Source organism: Macrosteles quadrilineatus, unplaced genomic scaffold (assembly GCF_028750875.1).
Source record: "Macrosteles quadrilineatus isolate MER2022 unplaced genomic scaffold, UCM_ALF_1.0 Scaffold_8__2_contigs__length_117827958, whole genome shotgun sequence".
NCBI classification, from domain to species: Eukaryota; Metazoa; Arthropoda; class Insecta; order Hemiptera; family Cicadellidae; genus Macrosteles; species Macrosteles quadrilineatus.
Genome location: NW_026542601.1, coordinates 54,919,608 through 54,937,365, shown reverse-complemented (window position 1 = coordinate 54,937,365; position 17,758 = coordinate 54,919,608). Strand labels below are relative to the sequence as shown.

At 34.6% G+C, this 17,758-nt stretch overlaps 1 protein-coding gene across 1 annotated transcript in view; it reads right to left on the bottom strand.

Annotated features, from left to right (window-relative positions):
* LOC128999747 (alpha-amylase 4N-like) overlaps positions 1-17,758 on the bottom strand; it is a 67,527-nt gene that overhangs the window by 22,140 nt on the left and 27,629 nt on the right. The window contains exon 6 of the mRNA XM_054426406.1: positions 3,560-3,693. Coding sequence (XP_054282381.1) covers positions 3,560-3,693 — 134 coding nt within the window. The remainder of the gene's footprint in view (positions 1-3,559; positions 3,694-17,758) is intronic.

Here is a 17,758-nt window from a genome sequence, read left to right as displayed (position 1 = left end):
AAAGGAATCGTGAAAGTTTTTCTAAAGAGCGAGGAAAAGGACCCAAGTAAGGTAAAATCGTACAGGCCAGTAACCCTCTTACCTGTCTTAGGAAAGTTAGGCGAAAGATTAATAGTGAAAAGGATGAAAGAATGGATGGATAGGGAAAATAGGGCAAATCCACTGCAATATGGATTCACGGAAAGTGTTGGAACTGTAGACGCACGTCTGGATATGAGAAGAGAAGAAGAAGAGACAGATGAAAAGTACGTAGTAGGCTTGTTCCTGGATATTTCTGGAGCCTTCGACTCCACCTGGTGGCCAGAGATTCTGAGAGTTTTGAGGAGATGGAGATGTCCGAACAACATCTACCGATTGGTAAGGGACTACTTCCGAGGCAGAACCGTGACACTAAGAGCTGGCAACGGAGAGGTGAACAAGAACATCACTAAAGGATGCCCCCAAGGGTCTGTGGTGGGCCCTCTGTTGTGGAACATCCTGTTCGATGGGTTTTTGCGGCTACCTTTCGAGGAAGGTATCTCCGCGAGAGCCTATGCGGATGACGGACTGCTTTTGGTGAAGTTGAACACAAGCCCTGATCTCATGAGGAAGGCATCAAGAGCCTTGGAACTGGTCACTAGGTGGGGGGAAGACAGGAAGATGACGTTTTCGAGGGAAAAGACAGTGATGGTGCTCCTGAAAGGAAGGTTGGTTGAAAGATTCATCCGTGTCGACATGGGAGACGTGACAATTCGGTGTTCAAATGAGACAAAGTACTTAGGAGTTGCAGTAAGAAGTGGATTGAAATTTGCAGGACATCGGTGCGCTTGAACCAATGATGCTGTACGGCTGCGAGATGTGGGGCCAACGAATGAGGGGACGAGGTGAGAAGTCTAAGTTGATGAGTCTGCAGAGAAAACTGTTGTTGGGTGTGATCAAGGGCTACAGCACGATATCCCACGAAGCTGTCCGAGTGATTGCCGGGGTCATCCCGCTTGACTTGATGGTTGAAGAAAGGATTAAGAGAAGAAGGGACAAAGAAGAAGGTATCGACATCAAGGATAGCATGAGGATCCGAAGAGAAGAAACACTTGTTGACTGGCAGAGACGGTGGGAGTCTAGCACAAAAGGAAGGGAAACCTTTGCGTTCGTTCCGGATGTGAGGTTCAGAAAGAAAGTCCATTGGGAAACCGATCACTACACGACACAGTTCGTCAGCGGACACGGCAACTTCAAGGCAAAGCTGAACATTTCAACCTCGTCGATGACGATCATTGCACTCATTGCGGAGAGCTGGAGACATCGCAGCACGTACTGATGGAGTGCCCATTCTATGAAGAAGAAAGAAGCGACATGAGGGAATTCCTCCAACAAAAGACATGGGATTGGGTGAAGATCAACTTCTTGAGAACCAAAGAATCTGCGCTGGAGTTTGCCAGAATGTGCCGAAGGATAGGGAAGAAAAAGCATGAATTTGAAAATGCAGGAAGACAGGCTGGAATTTGAAAAGAAAAATGTTAGGAAAGAAAGATAAATTTAAGAAGATTGGAAAGAAAGAAGAAAAAAATCCGATGACCCTAGTACAGAGGGTACTAGGTGAGGGGAGAGGTGTTGGTTAGGCACAGAATGTGCCTGGAAGGACATGGATTGAAGCTGACAGCAGGAAGAGGAATCCGAAGATATTTCAGGAAAGCGGCCTGGTGAATAAGTCTCTGACTTAAACCAGGGGTGGTGGAGGGACCGCTGGGCTTCGGCCAAACACCTCTCTCTCTTTGTGAAAAGGATGGAAGAATGGATGGTTAGGGAAAATTGGGCAAATCCACTGCAATATGGATTCACGGAAAGTGTTGGAAAGGTAGACGCACTTCTGGATATGAGAAGAGAAGTTAAGGAGACAGAAGAAAAATACGTAGTAGGATTGTTCCTGGATATTTCTGGAGCCTTCGCCTCCGCCTGGTGGCCAGAGATTCTGAGAGTTTTGAGAAGATAGCGATGTCCTAACAACATCTACCGATTGGTAAGGGATTATTTCCGAGGCAGAATTGTGACACTTGGGCAGGAGATTTGAATATCAATGTTTTACCAAGCACAAATCCAGATGAAAAAAATAAGTTAATGTTAGAAAATATGCTAAAAATTCATGCCATGAAATATCTAGTTGATTTTCCAACCAGAGTGAGTTTTGAAACAGACTCAGCTATAGATAATATATTAGTTAATAAATCACACGTTAATATCATGTCAGTTACTGGTGTTGTCACACTTCTCTCTGATCATGATGGTCAGATGTTGGAATTTGCCTGTTCTGCTGAACTTCCTAAATAAACAAGTACACTTTTCAAGAATGCCGCAATTTTTCAGAAGCAAATTTGTTGTTATTTGTAATCAACTTATTAAACATGAATCTTGGCTAGATGTTTATTTTGCCCAAGTTCATGACAAGTATAATTTTTTTTTTTTACATTCTATAATATTACTTTGATCAAGCGTTTCCAAAAAAAGTAGTAAAAAAAGAATACAATTGCACATAGTTGGGTAACGCAGACATTAAAAGATGAGAAAAAAATGTTATAAAAAGCAAAAAAGGTATGAAAAAAACAAATCAATTATAAATAAGATAAGTTATAAATATCAATTGTTAAGATATAACCAAAATATTAAGCAAGCAAAGAAAACTGCTTTTGAAAATAATATTAAAAAATCATCCAATATTCCTAAAACTGTATGGAAAATAATAAACTCGGAAGTAGGAAATAAAAGAAAGGTAGGAATAGAAAATTTTGTAATTAAGTACGAAGACAATAATTAATCTGACCCAAAAATAGTTATTAATATATTTAATAATTATTTTGTTAGCATTGTACAGGATATAGACAGATTTAATGATGTTGCAACACATGAAACTGGTGGAGATGAGCTTACCAGTACCTCTGTAATTATAAAACCGCAATTTTATCTAAAACCTGTTGATGAGTTGGAGGTCAGTCGTGTCATCGACTCTCTCAAAAGTAAATTTTCAAGTGGGCTGGATGAAATTCCTACTTCTGTATTAAAAAACTCCAAAAAATACCTTTGCCCAGTTTTAACTCACCTCATCAATTCTTCTTTCATATCAGGATTATTTCCAAATAAATTAAAAATCTCAAAAGTCATCCCAATTTTTAAAAAGAAAGGTGATAAAGATAATATAATTAACTATCGACCAATCTCACTGTTATCAAATATATAAAAAGTTTATGAAAAAATTGTATGTAATCAGTTGACAGAATTTTTAGATAACAATAAACTTCTAGATGATATTCAACATGGCTTTCGAAGGAACCGGTCAGTGACAACAGCAGCAGCAGATTTTGTTAGTGCCATAATTGAGTCAGTGGATAAAGGGGAACACACATTAGGGATATTTATGGATTTATCAAAGGCCTTTGATAGTGTTAGATATTCAACCTTAATTAAAAAACTAAAATCATTGGGAATGTCTAATAAGTCTTTGGAATGGTTTACTTCATATCTAAACAATAGATTTCAATGTGTGGAAATAGGCTTAACTAAATCACATAATTTAAAACAAACTACAAACCATCTTTGTCTATGACTTCCTGGTATATCAAAGGTTTAGTTTTTTCTTCGAAACCATGTTCTGTGTTCAGATAGTTCAACCTTTCGTAGATTATTTTCAAATCATCAGGGTGCATGTGTTTAGCTGCATCTATCCTGGAAAATGTATCGAGGGTTACAATATGAACTGGTGGAATGTTAACAACAATTACATGTTTTATTCATACACTAGTGTGTTAACAACAATTACATGTTTTATTCATACATCTTCCAAAAGGTTCAGTTTACACTAACAGTTATGATTACAATTTTGACATAGGTTAGGAAACATAAATGTTGAGAAAACACATCAATATGACCCACAGTCAGTCAGTACCTATGTGTTATGTTCTTTCACATACTTTTTATCGTAATGCCAGAACATAGTGTAACAATTTTATGAATTTAAAAATTTTGTCATTTAGTAAAGCAGTAAACTTATTAGTTTTGTCAAAACGTGATGTAAGCCTGCAACCACTGTTGAGAGACAATTGAAAAACGTAAAATCTTGTGATGGTCTCGAAGCTAGAGAACTTTTAAATTTTGTTAAAGTCATGCTGAAACTTAAAAAAGAATCCGAGCTATCAGACTTCCAAATATTAGATGTAATACTAGGCTACACAATAGGACCGCTGTTCAGTAAAATTGTAGAATCTAAGCAGTTAGGCCACTCAATTGAAGAAGTACATAATCTATTGTTGAACTATTTTGTACCTCTAGGGTTAAGAGAAAACCTGAAACGAGAGCTAGTAAATAGACCTCAAAAGCATAACGAGTCTCTAAGTTGTTACATTATAGAAATCAGAGAAAATTCTAAACTGTTTAATTGTTTGTATTCTGAAATTGACATTGTCAAATTGATTATAATTGGTTTGAATCAATCGACTAGAAGCCGTCTTGCATTAACAGAAACTCCCACTAGTTTTAAGGAACTAGAGTTATTGTGTGTACATGAGCAGAATGTTGCCTATGAGGATACGCGAAGAGGCAGTTTAAGGTCTAGTCCAGGTAATCATGGTAAACCGGTTTGGACACATAATACTAATGCTAATAGAAAGTGTTACTATTGTGGTATTTATGGTCACATGGCGAGGTAGTCTAGGAAACGCATTAATAACCCATCACGCACTCAAGGTCAAAATACTCATTCAAATCAAATTCACTACGGTATTCCAAAAATGGTCCGCCAAAAAAACGCGTGATGAGGGATGGGCCCGTTAAGGCTCCTATCAGGGCTCAATCCCATGGAAACATTCTCACCGGGAACAGTAATAAAAAGATCGGTAGAAGTTTGAACTTACTTGAAAGACGCAAGTTTAAGAAACAATCTAAATTTAAAGCAAATCAATATGAGCTAAACAATAATGATTGGTTAAACTTAAAGATTGACACTAACTGTAGTAATGGGTTACCTACACTAAAGCACGTAATATGTTTTCTGTGACTAAAGGCTGAATTTTCTTATAACTGTATAGAAAATGCTTTGAGTGATACGGGTAGTAGTATTAACTTAATAAGTGACAGAATGCTTAGTAACTTACAATCAAAAGGGTTAGTTAAAAGCGAGTTTACAATTCTGAAGTCGAGTGCAGGTTAGCTAATAACACAAATGTAAATATTCTGAGTTATTGTGAAGTAAAGACAAGAATACACAGATATTCTTAGAATGTAAAATTCTTTGTAGGTCAAAATCTAACTTGGAATGTAATACTAGGGAGTGAGTTTATCAAGAAGTCTGGTATGATTATAGATCTAAACAATGATTGCTGTCATTTTTAGTTTGATAATGAGTGTAAAGTCGAGTTTGTTTGTAATTCAAACAAAGTTGTGTGTAATATCAATGAAAATGTACAAGTAGGGTTGTATGCTAAGGAGGATGTAGCTAAGCTAATTGCTAAATATCCTAATGTATTTACAAACAAGATTGGAGAAGGTTTAGACTTTGAATTCAAGCTTATGCTTAAAGATGATGTACCAGTATCCCTGAAAACTTATCCATTATCCCCTCCTCGTATGATTGCTATGAAAGAAATCCTAGATGACCTACTTTCCCAAAACATGATAAGACCTTCACTATCTCCCTATGCAAGTCCTACCTTCTTAGTAAAAAAGCCTAATTCTGAGAAATTTAGACTTGTAATTAACTGCAGTCAGTTAAATAACAAAATAGAAAGAGTCAACTATCCTATTGGAGATTGTAATCAGATATTTCAGTATTTACAGGGTTGTACCATTGATTAAACATACTCTGTTTAATCTATGGTTGTACGTATTTTACAGTACTTGATTTATGTAATAGCTTTCATCAGATCAAGTTGTGTGAAGAGAGTAAGCATATAACTGCATTCACAACACCTTTCTCAAGCTATGAATGGAACAGAATCCCTTATGGATTACATTTAGGGTCTGGTTTATTGAGTTCATATCTGAACAAAGTTTTTGATGGAATTCAGTACTCTTATGTTTTTAATTTTGTAGATGATGTCATTGTGTTTTCTAAAACATATGAGGAACATATCAAACACTTAGACGAAGTTTTGTCTAGGCTTAGTAAACACAATCTAACTGTCAACCCACAGAAAGTAAAGTTTGTATTTAAGGAGATTAAGTATTTAGGATTTTTAATCTCTAAGGATACTATGTCGATTGATCCAGATAGAACGCAAGCAATTAGAGATTGTCCTGCTCCTAAAGATGCTAAAGAAGTTTCTAGGTTTATTGGAATGGTATCTTACTTTTAATCTTTTATACCTAATTTTTCTGAGATTGCAAGTCCACTTAATGAATTAAGAAAGAAAAACAAACAGTTCATATGGTCTGACGAATGTGATGCTAGTTTTCATAAGCTTAAAGATAGTGTTGCAAATCCACCTGTATTAGGTATACCTGATTATTTAAGCCTTTCACTCTACATTGTGACGCAAGCGATAAAGCCTGTGGACAGGGCCTGATTACCCATTAGGCTAATTAGGCTGGAGCCTAGGGCACCAGTCAGCCAAGTGTTTTAGGGGGGCGCCAGACAGGTAAGACTTAAAGTTGGGACCGGGGGCGTAAAAAATGTTTTATAAAAAAAAAGGATTCGTGCAGATAGAAAATGAGGCGGGGAAGGGTGCGTTCGGCATATATATATATCCATATATAAAGCCCAAAGTACCCATGAACTTTTGAGAAAACTACAAGTCACACCCCCATAAACCATAGGCCTATATACTTAAAATGTTCATCATGACAAGAAACATTGCGCAAAACTATCCATTATTTCATAAATTGCCCTTTAAGGTCGTAATTCCTTTCTAAAGGGAACTTTCCATATACCTAATGTTAAAAATACCTCAGCTGAACTTATTTGTTTATTTCAGCTTAACTTAACCAATCAATAGTTTTATTTATGAAGTCAAACGGGATGAAGCCCGTGGGTTACAGCTAGTTTATAGTAATAATTGATTTGTAAAAACATTTAACGATACTTTTTGTTGCAGATAAATGCTGTAATTCCATCTAAAGGTCCTAATAAAATTGTTTTAGGCCTAGGTGATTAACAGAGTTAATTTAGAAAGTAGGTGCCTACGTATATTATTGTTTGGTTTTTTGATATTTTAGGTTGGGTCTACTTTTGATTTAATACAATCATATGTTTAATAAAATGTAAAATAAATACATTATCTATAATATTAAAACGAAACAGTGTTTTTTTATTTCACGATTCTGAATCAACCACTCAACGGATTTTCATGATTTTTGTGTTGAAAGAAAGATAATTTTGAGAACTAGGGAATGTCGAAGCCATAATTTTAGTTTAGGGTCCCAGTTATTCAGAAATTAAGTTTTAATTTTTGAAAAGTCTAGCAGCCGACGCTAAGATTCTAAACTAGCTTTTGGTATAATATAATTTGTTTAACATAACAGCTGTAAACATTCAGCGTTTGTAACACAAATTCAGCATTTGGATAAAATTAAAATACATACTAAGGGTTGACTTATTTATACTATGTGTAATGCTAATCATTTATACGTTCAATCCTTCGATAAGAGGATGACAGATTATTTAAATATACATAATAAAATACTAGGATGTTCAAAGGATTTTTTTAAATAAATCTTTGTAATCTTCGGTTTGTTTTAGTTCAATATAATTTTCTTTTAACTAACAGCTGGTTAAATACAAATGCTCAATAGAACTATGAGGTTATTTTATTTACTCTGATTTTGTCATTGATTATAGGAAATAAGTAAGATTAGTAGACCACCGAGATAAGTAACACCATCGATGTAAACAAGTCGAGGCTCTGTACAAGAGTCTTAAAAAAAGGATATGCACATTATTTTACTGCTCAACTTTTTTTGGAAAGGGTAGGAAAATCAATTTTTTACAAGTTTTAATTCATCTTGGTAGCTTTTTGTTTACAATTAATGTTTTTGAATGCTTAAACTTTGTTTGAATTAGGCCCGGAAATATTGATGTCATAAAGATGGAGATCAAGAATCCTCAGGAATACGATTTTAAATTACCACCACAACCTCAGACGGGTGTATCCAAAGATATACAGATGAATGACATAGATTGAGCACAACGTCATCATTGACCTAGGATACTGCAATTAGACAACCCATCCTTTTATGAGATCTAAAAAGTTGTTTGGCGTGTGTTTAGTTGTTTTTATGTTTGGAGGCTCTGAATATTTTATAGTTTAAATAAATGAATATGGGGAATTACGGTGTACATTGATTCAATTAGGGTGGTTTAATTATTAAGGATATTAGAACTGATAACGGAATGGATAATAAACATAGCCAATTAATTACGTCACTAGCTTTACAAGCGTGTTTACGGTTTAAATTCCTTCAACATGTGACCAGTTCTTTTGTTCAAATGAATATTATTTTATTTTTGACTCAGCTGTTTACCAAAACAAACTATATGTTGTTGTTTTTACTTTTCTTTTTTTACACTTATTTATTTAGCAATTGATGCAGTGAAATTGATATAAAGAATATGTGTGGACGATTCGTTTAATGATGCCAGGACACCAACGTTATAATTATGTGTCCTACTGTGAATTTGATTGGATGTTTTAGTTTTATTTTTGGGAGTTTCTATTCAGGCCTACTGGAAATTGTGTATAGTATGAGTAATTGCATTGTCGTGATATTTATTATGGAAGAGGCAGGTATGCGATGGAATTGGAAGGTGATATCGTTGACTAGGCCTATACACTTCTCAATAATTGAAAATTACTCTTTCTACTGTAGGCTGCAATAAAAATTGTCTTTGTACGTGTAAGCTGTTCTGAATTATTCACAGTTTTAACTGACTACTCCCGTACGTAGGACGGGCTAACACCTCGTTTTAAATAAAAAAGTTTTACATTCCTTGAACAACCGATTAGTTACTATTTTAAAAGTTTGATTAGGGGTAGTGGTAGAGAGGAGGGGGGCGCGAAAAAACGTCAGCCTACTGGCGACTCCTGCCTGTGGAGCCTGTTTGCTTCAAAACTTTGGTGATAAAATGAAACCTATAGCTTACTATTCAAAAAAGTTTAATGATGCAGAGAGATGTTTATCTGTATACGAGAAAGAAGCTTTATCGGTTGTGTGTGCGATTAATAAGTTTAGATCTTATCTAGAAATTCAGCCTTTTACTCTGAAAACAGATAATAGCGCTTTAGCATGGGTATTGTCAAACTTTAGGAAACTAGGAAAAATCGGGCGTTGGTGTGAAGTAATGCTTAGTCTTCCTTTTACTATAGAACATATCAAGGGTAAAGATAACGCCATAGCAGATTATTTATCGAGAATCTTTAGTACTGTCAATGAGTCTGAGAAAGTTGAGTTTAGTAGTGTTGTAAATAATGATTCTAGGCTAAAGAAACCTGTAAATAAGCGTAATGAGAGTAATGAGAGTTCAATCAGAGACTAAGGCATTATAAAGTCAATAAATACTATAAGTGACTTCCCAGTAGCCTATACCGACTTTAAAGTGTACCAAGAAGCAGACTGTGAACTTAAACAAATAATTGAGAGCATTGAAAAGGGTGAAAACAAACTGTGTTTTTATTTAAACAAAGGAGTTTTAATGTATAAAAAGAGGGAATTTAATTCACCAAAAGTTTATTTGCCTAAAACTCGAATAGACATGGTGTTTAAATATTCCCATAACTCTTTAGCAGGAAGCCACATGGGTAGCTTAAAAACTATTCAACGAGTTACTCAGTATTTTTACAGACCGAATTTGGTTAAAGAAATACGACAACGAGTTGCAGATTGTGACAAGTGTTACCAAGGTAAACCAGCTCAGAAGGTTTACAATGGACCATTGATCTCCAGCTTCTCTAAAGGTGTAATGGACAGGTTGTACATTGATGTGTTCGGACCTCTTGTTAGAGGTAAGGCAATGAATAAAAATGTGCTCATAATTGTTGATGACTTCAGTAAGTATGTGTGGATTGTACCCATTAGAGATGCAACATCCTCAACTATTATAAACGCATTAGAAAATTTTGTTTTCAAAAACTTTTCTTTGTGCAAGGAAATAGTGACGGACAATGCTAAGTACTTTACTAGTAATCAAATCAAAAACTATTTATTTAATAAGGGTATATTGCAAAAAACAATTACGCCTTATGTACCTAGGAGCAACAAATCAGAAAGGTACTTGAGAAATTTAAAATCAATTTTTCAAATCTATTTTCATGATAGACAGAGTAGTTGGGATAGAAATCTTTCTGAAATACAATTAGCAGTTAATTCAGCTGTTAATGAGTCTACAAACTGTACACCTTTTGAGATTATGTTCAACAGGCCTCCTAATTTAACACTAACTAACATGTGGAAGTTAAACGATTTGATTGCTGACAAACAAATCAAATCTAATGACATTGCTACCAAGCTTACAAAAGTAGTAGATAATCTTAAAAAGTCTGTAAATAAAAATCTTGCTCGTGAAATGTATAATGATAAGAATTCACAACATCCTTTTAAAAAGGGCAGTATTGTATTTGTCAAAACCTATCATTTAAGTGACAAAGGTAAAAACTTCATGCAGAAAATGGCTTTAAGGTTTGATGGACCGTATAGAATAATATATTGTACTTCATAACCGAAGTTACTTGTTTGGTTCAAAAGCTCAATGATTTAAGTATTGTTAAGAGGTGTCATATTTCACAGTTGAAGTTAAAAAAATGAAGTTTGCAGGGATGAGTAAATCAATTATCAAAAGCTATGTTTGTTATTGTATAGATGAGTTTGTAAATAGTATGTAAATATGTAAATATGTTAGTATAAGATTTTTATTAAAACTTGTTAGACTTAAGAAATGAAATTCATGATTTCATATGCTAGCATTTATGTATATTTTCAGAATGTTGCAACTAATCCTTTCTAGGTACAGGTTGTTAAATAATTGCTTAACCGTAATAAACCTGAAGTTAAAAGGATTTATGAATGATGTCCGATGAAAAAAAATATTTTTAATATGTATAATAAACGACAAGAGGTGTAATTCGTAAGTATGATGGTAATGAAAAAAAAGATTATGGTAATCAATTTTAATTGAAATTGATGATTGACTTTGGGTCTGATTATATCTTTTGAAATGGTTATTTTGTTTTGTTAAAGTAAAACAAATGGTTTGTATTTTGTTTAATGGAGTAATTTTGCTGTCAAGAAAGCTGCAATTCATTATTTATATTTAAAGCTTTGAATAATGTGTTTTATTTTACGTTACAGAGCAAAGTTTTAATATTTTACTGTAAAATTTTAAAGTAACGATGTGAGAATGTTGGTTTGCAATAAAACAAGAAAAAGTAAGATCATTGAAAAGAGATAATGAGATTTTATTTGGTCAAAGAATGTTTTAAGATAACAATCACCTGCTTAAATTGAGTAATACCTTGTTATGGATATCCAAATACTAAACAACACTTTACACTGCACTTTGACACTTTGCACTTCACTAACACTTCACACTTCACTTGCACTTACTTTACTTTTTACGAGACTTTTTCACTAGAACGTAACTCAATGCGCGCACGACTTTCACTACAAACTTTTGACAAAAAAAAACACAGAAATTTGGGTATCCTGATTTGTCTTGCAGCTGTTATCTATATTTATATTACTGGACCTCATTATTAAAAAATGTTTGGAATTTTGTTGCATGTACTTCCAATAAGTTGACCTGGGTCAGGGTTTTCAAGGACCGTTCCAGCTCTCCCTAATCTTGACCGCTTATCTCTGTTATCGCCAAGAGTAAAGACTGCACACTGAAGGATGATCCCGTGTCCTAAGCCAAGTCTGGCGAAGAATGAGCAATTGTTCACATTGTTATTGTTAACATTTTATTACTTATGATGTAAAAGTTTTTTTGATTTATTTTGATATGTAATTTAATTTCTTGGTATGTGAGTTTGAATTTGAAATGTAAAACTTGTAAAGAAATGCCAAAATTTTGTTTTTTGGGGGGAAATTTGTAAAAATTTTATGAATTTTAAAATTTTGTCATTTAGTAAAGCAGTAAACTTATTAGTTTTGTCAAAACGTGATGTAAGCCTGCAACCACCGTGAGCTCTCTGATTGGCTGTTCATGGTTCGATCCTATGTAAAGATAGTCAGAGTGCCTACGTCACAACCGAGCTTAAAAGGGGTCGGACCACGTGGCCTGGTCTCATTTGGTCAGTGTAGTAGTTATGTATAATGTGAATTGCTTAGTGCACATAGTCCCCTTTGTGGGTAAGTTTTAGCTTTATTTTTTTTACAATATTATTGTATTTATTGTTGTGAGTACGAAGGGTGCAGGCAGGCAGTGTTATTTTTATTTAATAATTTTCAGCTTCATGTAAGAATTTATCTTGGCCCTTCAGGCAATTAAAAATATTTTTTTTTTTTAGGGTTGAACTACCAGAGAGGAAAAATTCAATAAATGGGAATTTAAACTAAAAGACTATTAATTATTTACAAGAACCAAAAACTGCATAGTTAAATATCTGTGTGAATACAACTATCCAAGAACACTAAAAAATTTGTACTGGTTTAAAAGACATTTTAAGTAAAACGGTACAATAGGTTATGTCCACCAGTTTTCTTTCGTTGTTGATGTGTTCAACATCTTATAAGTTTCTCATGCTAAAAATTATACTAGGCCTACTAAGTAATAAGTATTTTTGGGCTGTTATAGTACCGGTAGCTTACGCAACGATTGCGTAAAGGCTTGTACCTTAAATTTTATACTGTACCTACTCATGTCTTTAACACTATTTACGTGAGTTGAGTACAGTACTTTACCTACGACAATGTTTTAATTACTAATAATCATTACTTAGAGAGGTTATATTTCCGTTTATAACCTCGCATTGCCACTTATCGTGATGCATCGGAACATTGTACCAAACACTAATTGCACCACTCAACAATTAAGTTGGCCTGAACAACTGATTGGTTGAAGTTCGAATCATTACAATTTTACTACTTCTCTCTCAATCCTTGAACCTCATTGGTCCGTTACCCGTGTTCTTATGAGTAAAACCATAGACAAAAAAATCTTTTTGTCCATGGTAAAACTATGGGGTCGCCGGAATTTTATCCCCTGGAATTATACCCCCTGGGAAAAGCTGAAGTCACTATAACGTAGTAACCTGAGCGCCCAAAAGTTTGTTCGCGGGCGGAATTTTACCCCCGCGGATTTGGAAGACTAATGAAAATAGACAGAGCGTGATTAATTAGATTAGCAATAAAAACAGGAATTTTACCCCCTGTCCATATAACTAGCGTTTAGACATCTTAAGATATACGGGCCGAATTTTTACCCCCGGAATTTACCCCCGGATTTTTACCCCCCGGAATTTTACCCCCGGATTTTTACCCCCTGGCCGGATACAGAAATTATTAAGAATGATTGATTATCTTATTTCTATTTTATTTAACTGTCAACATTTTATTATTATGTAGCCTATCTTTATTTATTTATTTTGTAATCTCAACCAAGTAATCAAAATTCACTGTTTAATTTTTATCATACTAACCAACAGACGGCTTCAATGATCAAATCCTGATACTCGAATCTCAAAATTAAAATTTAAAAACTGTTTCATTAGTTGATGTTACAAATAAATTAAGATAGGCTACTTAACAATAAAATGTTTACTATTCAATTAAAACTGAATGAAGAGAATTAACCATTCTCACTAAAATGTATATATTTTGCCAGGGGGTAAAATTCCGGGGTAAAAATCCGGGCCGTACATTTTGAGCCACCTCATGAAGGGGGTTGAAGTCCGGGGGTAAAATTCCGGCCCGTACACTCTAGGTTTTTATAATTTGATGTGTTCTGATTAAATTCACAACCGTGAAAATAAACGTTTAATTCCGCGTTTAATCCATCGAAATGATGTCGCAAAACTCAACTCAAAAGTTCGTGGCCGGAATTTTACCCCCTGGTTTGTGACGTCACGTTTGCTCAGGGGGTAAAATTCCAAGGGGGATAAAAATCAGCTACCCCAAACTATGCTGTTATGACAGTAAACAATGCTGTTCTGTGAAACTTTTCATAGGAATGAAATGAACGTAGGTAATATATGTTTACATGTCTTTGGTATGAGTAAAATAGTGATGTTCTTCAATTGAAGAAAGTGATAAGTAACGGCTGTGATAATGCAGAACATCATGATATCTCCCTTGGTTTTGGCTGCAACGGGCCAGCGATCACATAGTACAAATATATGTTTGTACAGTAGGGCTACTATGTGGTCGCTGGATCGGGCATTCATCACAGATACATTCAATGATTGGGTGTCAGTATGGCAACATTCCCTTCCCCCAAAAATGCTTAAACTGTCAAAATCCTGCCTTATACATGTCAATAAAGAATTTCAAATTTTTTCTTCAACATCTAGTTTTAAAACAAGAATTGTTCTTTACCACAAATAAATGGTGAATAATGTACAGTATATCAATAAATTCCAACAATTCAACTCGATTGCTCCTATATTTGGGAAAATAACCCCCGTACACCATGGGATCCCTACTTTTGAACACGCTGGATTACATACACAACCTTTACTGATTTTATTCATCACTAGCTGGCCCGACAGACGTCGTCCTGACCTAATTTGGTTTTATGTCTGTTTAGTTTTTATTAATTAGTTTTAAATAAAGGAGACATTTTTTAGTAACAGTAAAAGTTTCTATTCTCAAAAACATAATAACAACTTATTTGTAAACAGATGTAAGATAAACATGAAGAATCATATGTTATTTTAAAAGCATAGAATATTAAATATCTAAACATCTTCCCCTTTGAAAAATTCAATTTTTCTTTTTCTTATGAAAAATGAGTTTCTTCTGAATTGTTTTCCATTTTTATATTGCACTACGTATGATCTTGGAGTTTCACCAACTTTTACTATGATAGCTGGCTCCCAGTTCTTGGTCCGAACATCTTGTACATAAATGGGATCCTTTTCATTATATACTGTTTCTTGTTTTGTCGTCTTATCATAATAAGATTTTTGATTGATTCTTTTTGTCTGAATTTGATCTGCTACATCTTGATGAATTATCTTTGGCTCTAATCTGTGATTTGGAAGAGGTAATTTTGATCTTAATACCCTCCCCATTAGTAAATGAGCTGGAGAATAATCAAGTCCTGCAACAACACTGTTTCTGTAGTTAAGTAGGCTCAAATTTAGATCTGATCCTGATTCTGAGGACGTTTTTATAAGTTTTTTTAGCAATACCTACAGCTTTTTCTGCTAAGCCATTGGCTTGAGGATAGTTAGGACTTGTAGTTTGTATTTTAAAATTCCACTCCTTTGCGAACTCTCTTAGTTCGTAAGAATCAAAAGGCATGTTGTCAGCTATCATAATCTGTGGAATCCCAAATCTTCCAAATATTTGGACTAAAGCATTCTTCACGGATAAACTGTTTTTACTATTCACTTTGACCACCTCTAACCATCTGGAGTAAAAGTCAACAAGTATCAAGTATATCTTCCCATCACATTCAGCAATGTCTGCGGCAACTTTCAAGAAAGGAACATTAGGTATCTCGTGGCAAATGAGTGGATCTTTGATGTTTGATCTTCTATATTTCTGACAAATATTACATCTGTCAACAATGTTCTTCAAAACTGCTCTTACTCCGGGCCAGTAATAGAAATTTGAGACAATTGAATTCATTTTCCTTTCCCCAAGATGGGTCTCATGCAGTCGATTGATAATTATGGGTCTCAGTTTCTTCGGAATTATTATACGGTTTTTTAAATACAGTAAGACATCATTCAACTCAATGTCAGATCTGATATTAAAATAATGTGCCAGATCTCCACCACAAGGCAATGATGTAGGCCATCCATTTACATAATACTTCACAACTTGTCCCAAAACGTCATCACTTGCAGTTTCTTTTTTGAACTCTTCAAGTCGTTCATCTGAAAAATTTACAATTCCTGTTTCGGTTACACAGTGTACCATATCTAGCATGGTGAGGTCAACTGGCTCATTTGTTTTTACGCCACATCGTGACAAGAAATCAGCTATATACATGTACTTTCCAGCCAAGTACTGTATTTTGAAATTGTAGGGCAATAACTTTAGCCTAAGTCTTTTTAATCTTTTATTCTGTATTTTATTGATAGGTTTTTGCATTAGTGACACAAGGGGCATATGATCACAAGGGGCGTGTAGTTTTGAACAGGAGAAATATACTGCTAACAATTCCTTCTCAACTTGGGCATAACCGACCTCAGCTGAGTTAAGAGACCTAGACGCCATGTAAACAGGTTTGTTGTTTTGTAGCAAACAGCACCCAAGAGCATCTTGAGATGCATCACACTGTATGATTATAGGAGCTGTCATATCAAAGGGAGCAATAATCTGGTCACTAGAGATTAGTTGTTTAATATTATCAATAGCTCTTGAGTGTAGAACAGTCCACTGCCAATGAACATTCTTCTTTAGGAGCTCCCTAAGTGGCGAAGTTATTTGTGATAAGTTAGGGATGAAAGATCGAAGGAAGTTTACCATACCCAATAAACTTTGCAGTTCTTTCTTATTAGAAGGGTTCTTTAGAGCTTTTATAACTTCAACTTTCTCTGGATCGGGACGCATACCATTTTTGCTAAAAATAACACCTAAATATTTAATTTCAGGTAGACAGTATTGGAACTTGTTTATATTGAATTTAATATTCAGACTTCTGGCTCGCTCTAGGACTTTCTTGAGTATTTCATCATTTTCTTCTTTAGAGTTAGAAGCTATGCATAAATCATCAAAGTAGACCGTTACTCCTGGAATATCCTCAAAATATCTTGCTACACACTTATGAAATAGTTCAGGCAAATTACTTAAACCAAATGGGCAACGTAAAAATCTATAAGTTCCAAATATTGTGCTGAAGTTACAAAGTTGACTAGATTTTTCGTCTAGTCTGATGTGATAGAAGCCATCTTTTATATCTAAGATGCTATAAAATTGTTTATTACCCAATTTTGGAAATATCTCATCAATAGTGGGAATCGTGTATCTCTCTCTAACGATGTACTTATTCAAATTTTGTGGGTCAATGCATATTCTCAATGAGCCATCAGGTTTTTCAACTATCACATTTGACACCCATTCTACAGGCTCATTGACTCGTTCAATTATACCTCTATTTATGAGATCATCAAGCTTGTCTTTAAATTTTTTGGTGATTTTCACAGGGATACGCCTAGCTGAATTGGCTTGAGGTACTGCATTATTTGTCAACTTAATAGAACATTGGTCAGGAAAACAGCCCAAACCACTAAATACATCTTTGTAAATATCACATATGTTTTGTTTGCCATTACAAGCACTCGTATTCAAGTTTACTTTACCTAGGTCATCGATTCTTTGTATCAACCCTAATCTAGTGCATGCTTTAAGCCCTAAGATAGGTGTGGAACTGCCTTTTACTACAATACAATCCATTATATCTAATTTCTCATTCGTTTCTACTTGAACAGTAATCTCTCCCAAAGGTATTATCTTAAAGCCACCATATGCTTCTAGTCGTACCTTACTTTTTCTTAGTTTATATGATAAGCCAGAGTTCTTAATGATATCATAAGGTATTACATTTACCTCAGCACCCGTATCAAGTTTGAAATTGACACGTAAGGTATTGTCTATCAGTAAGTTTTTGAACCATACCTTTTGTTTGACGGCG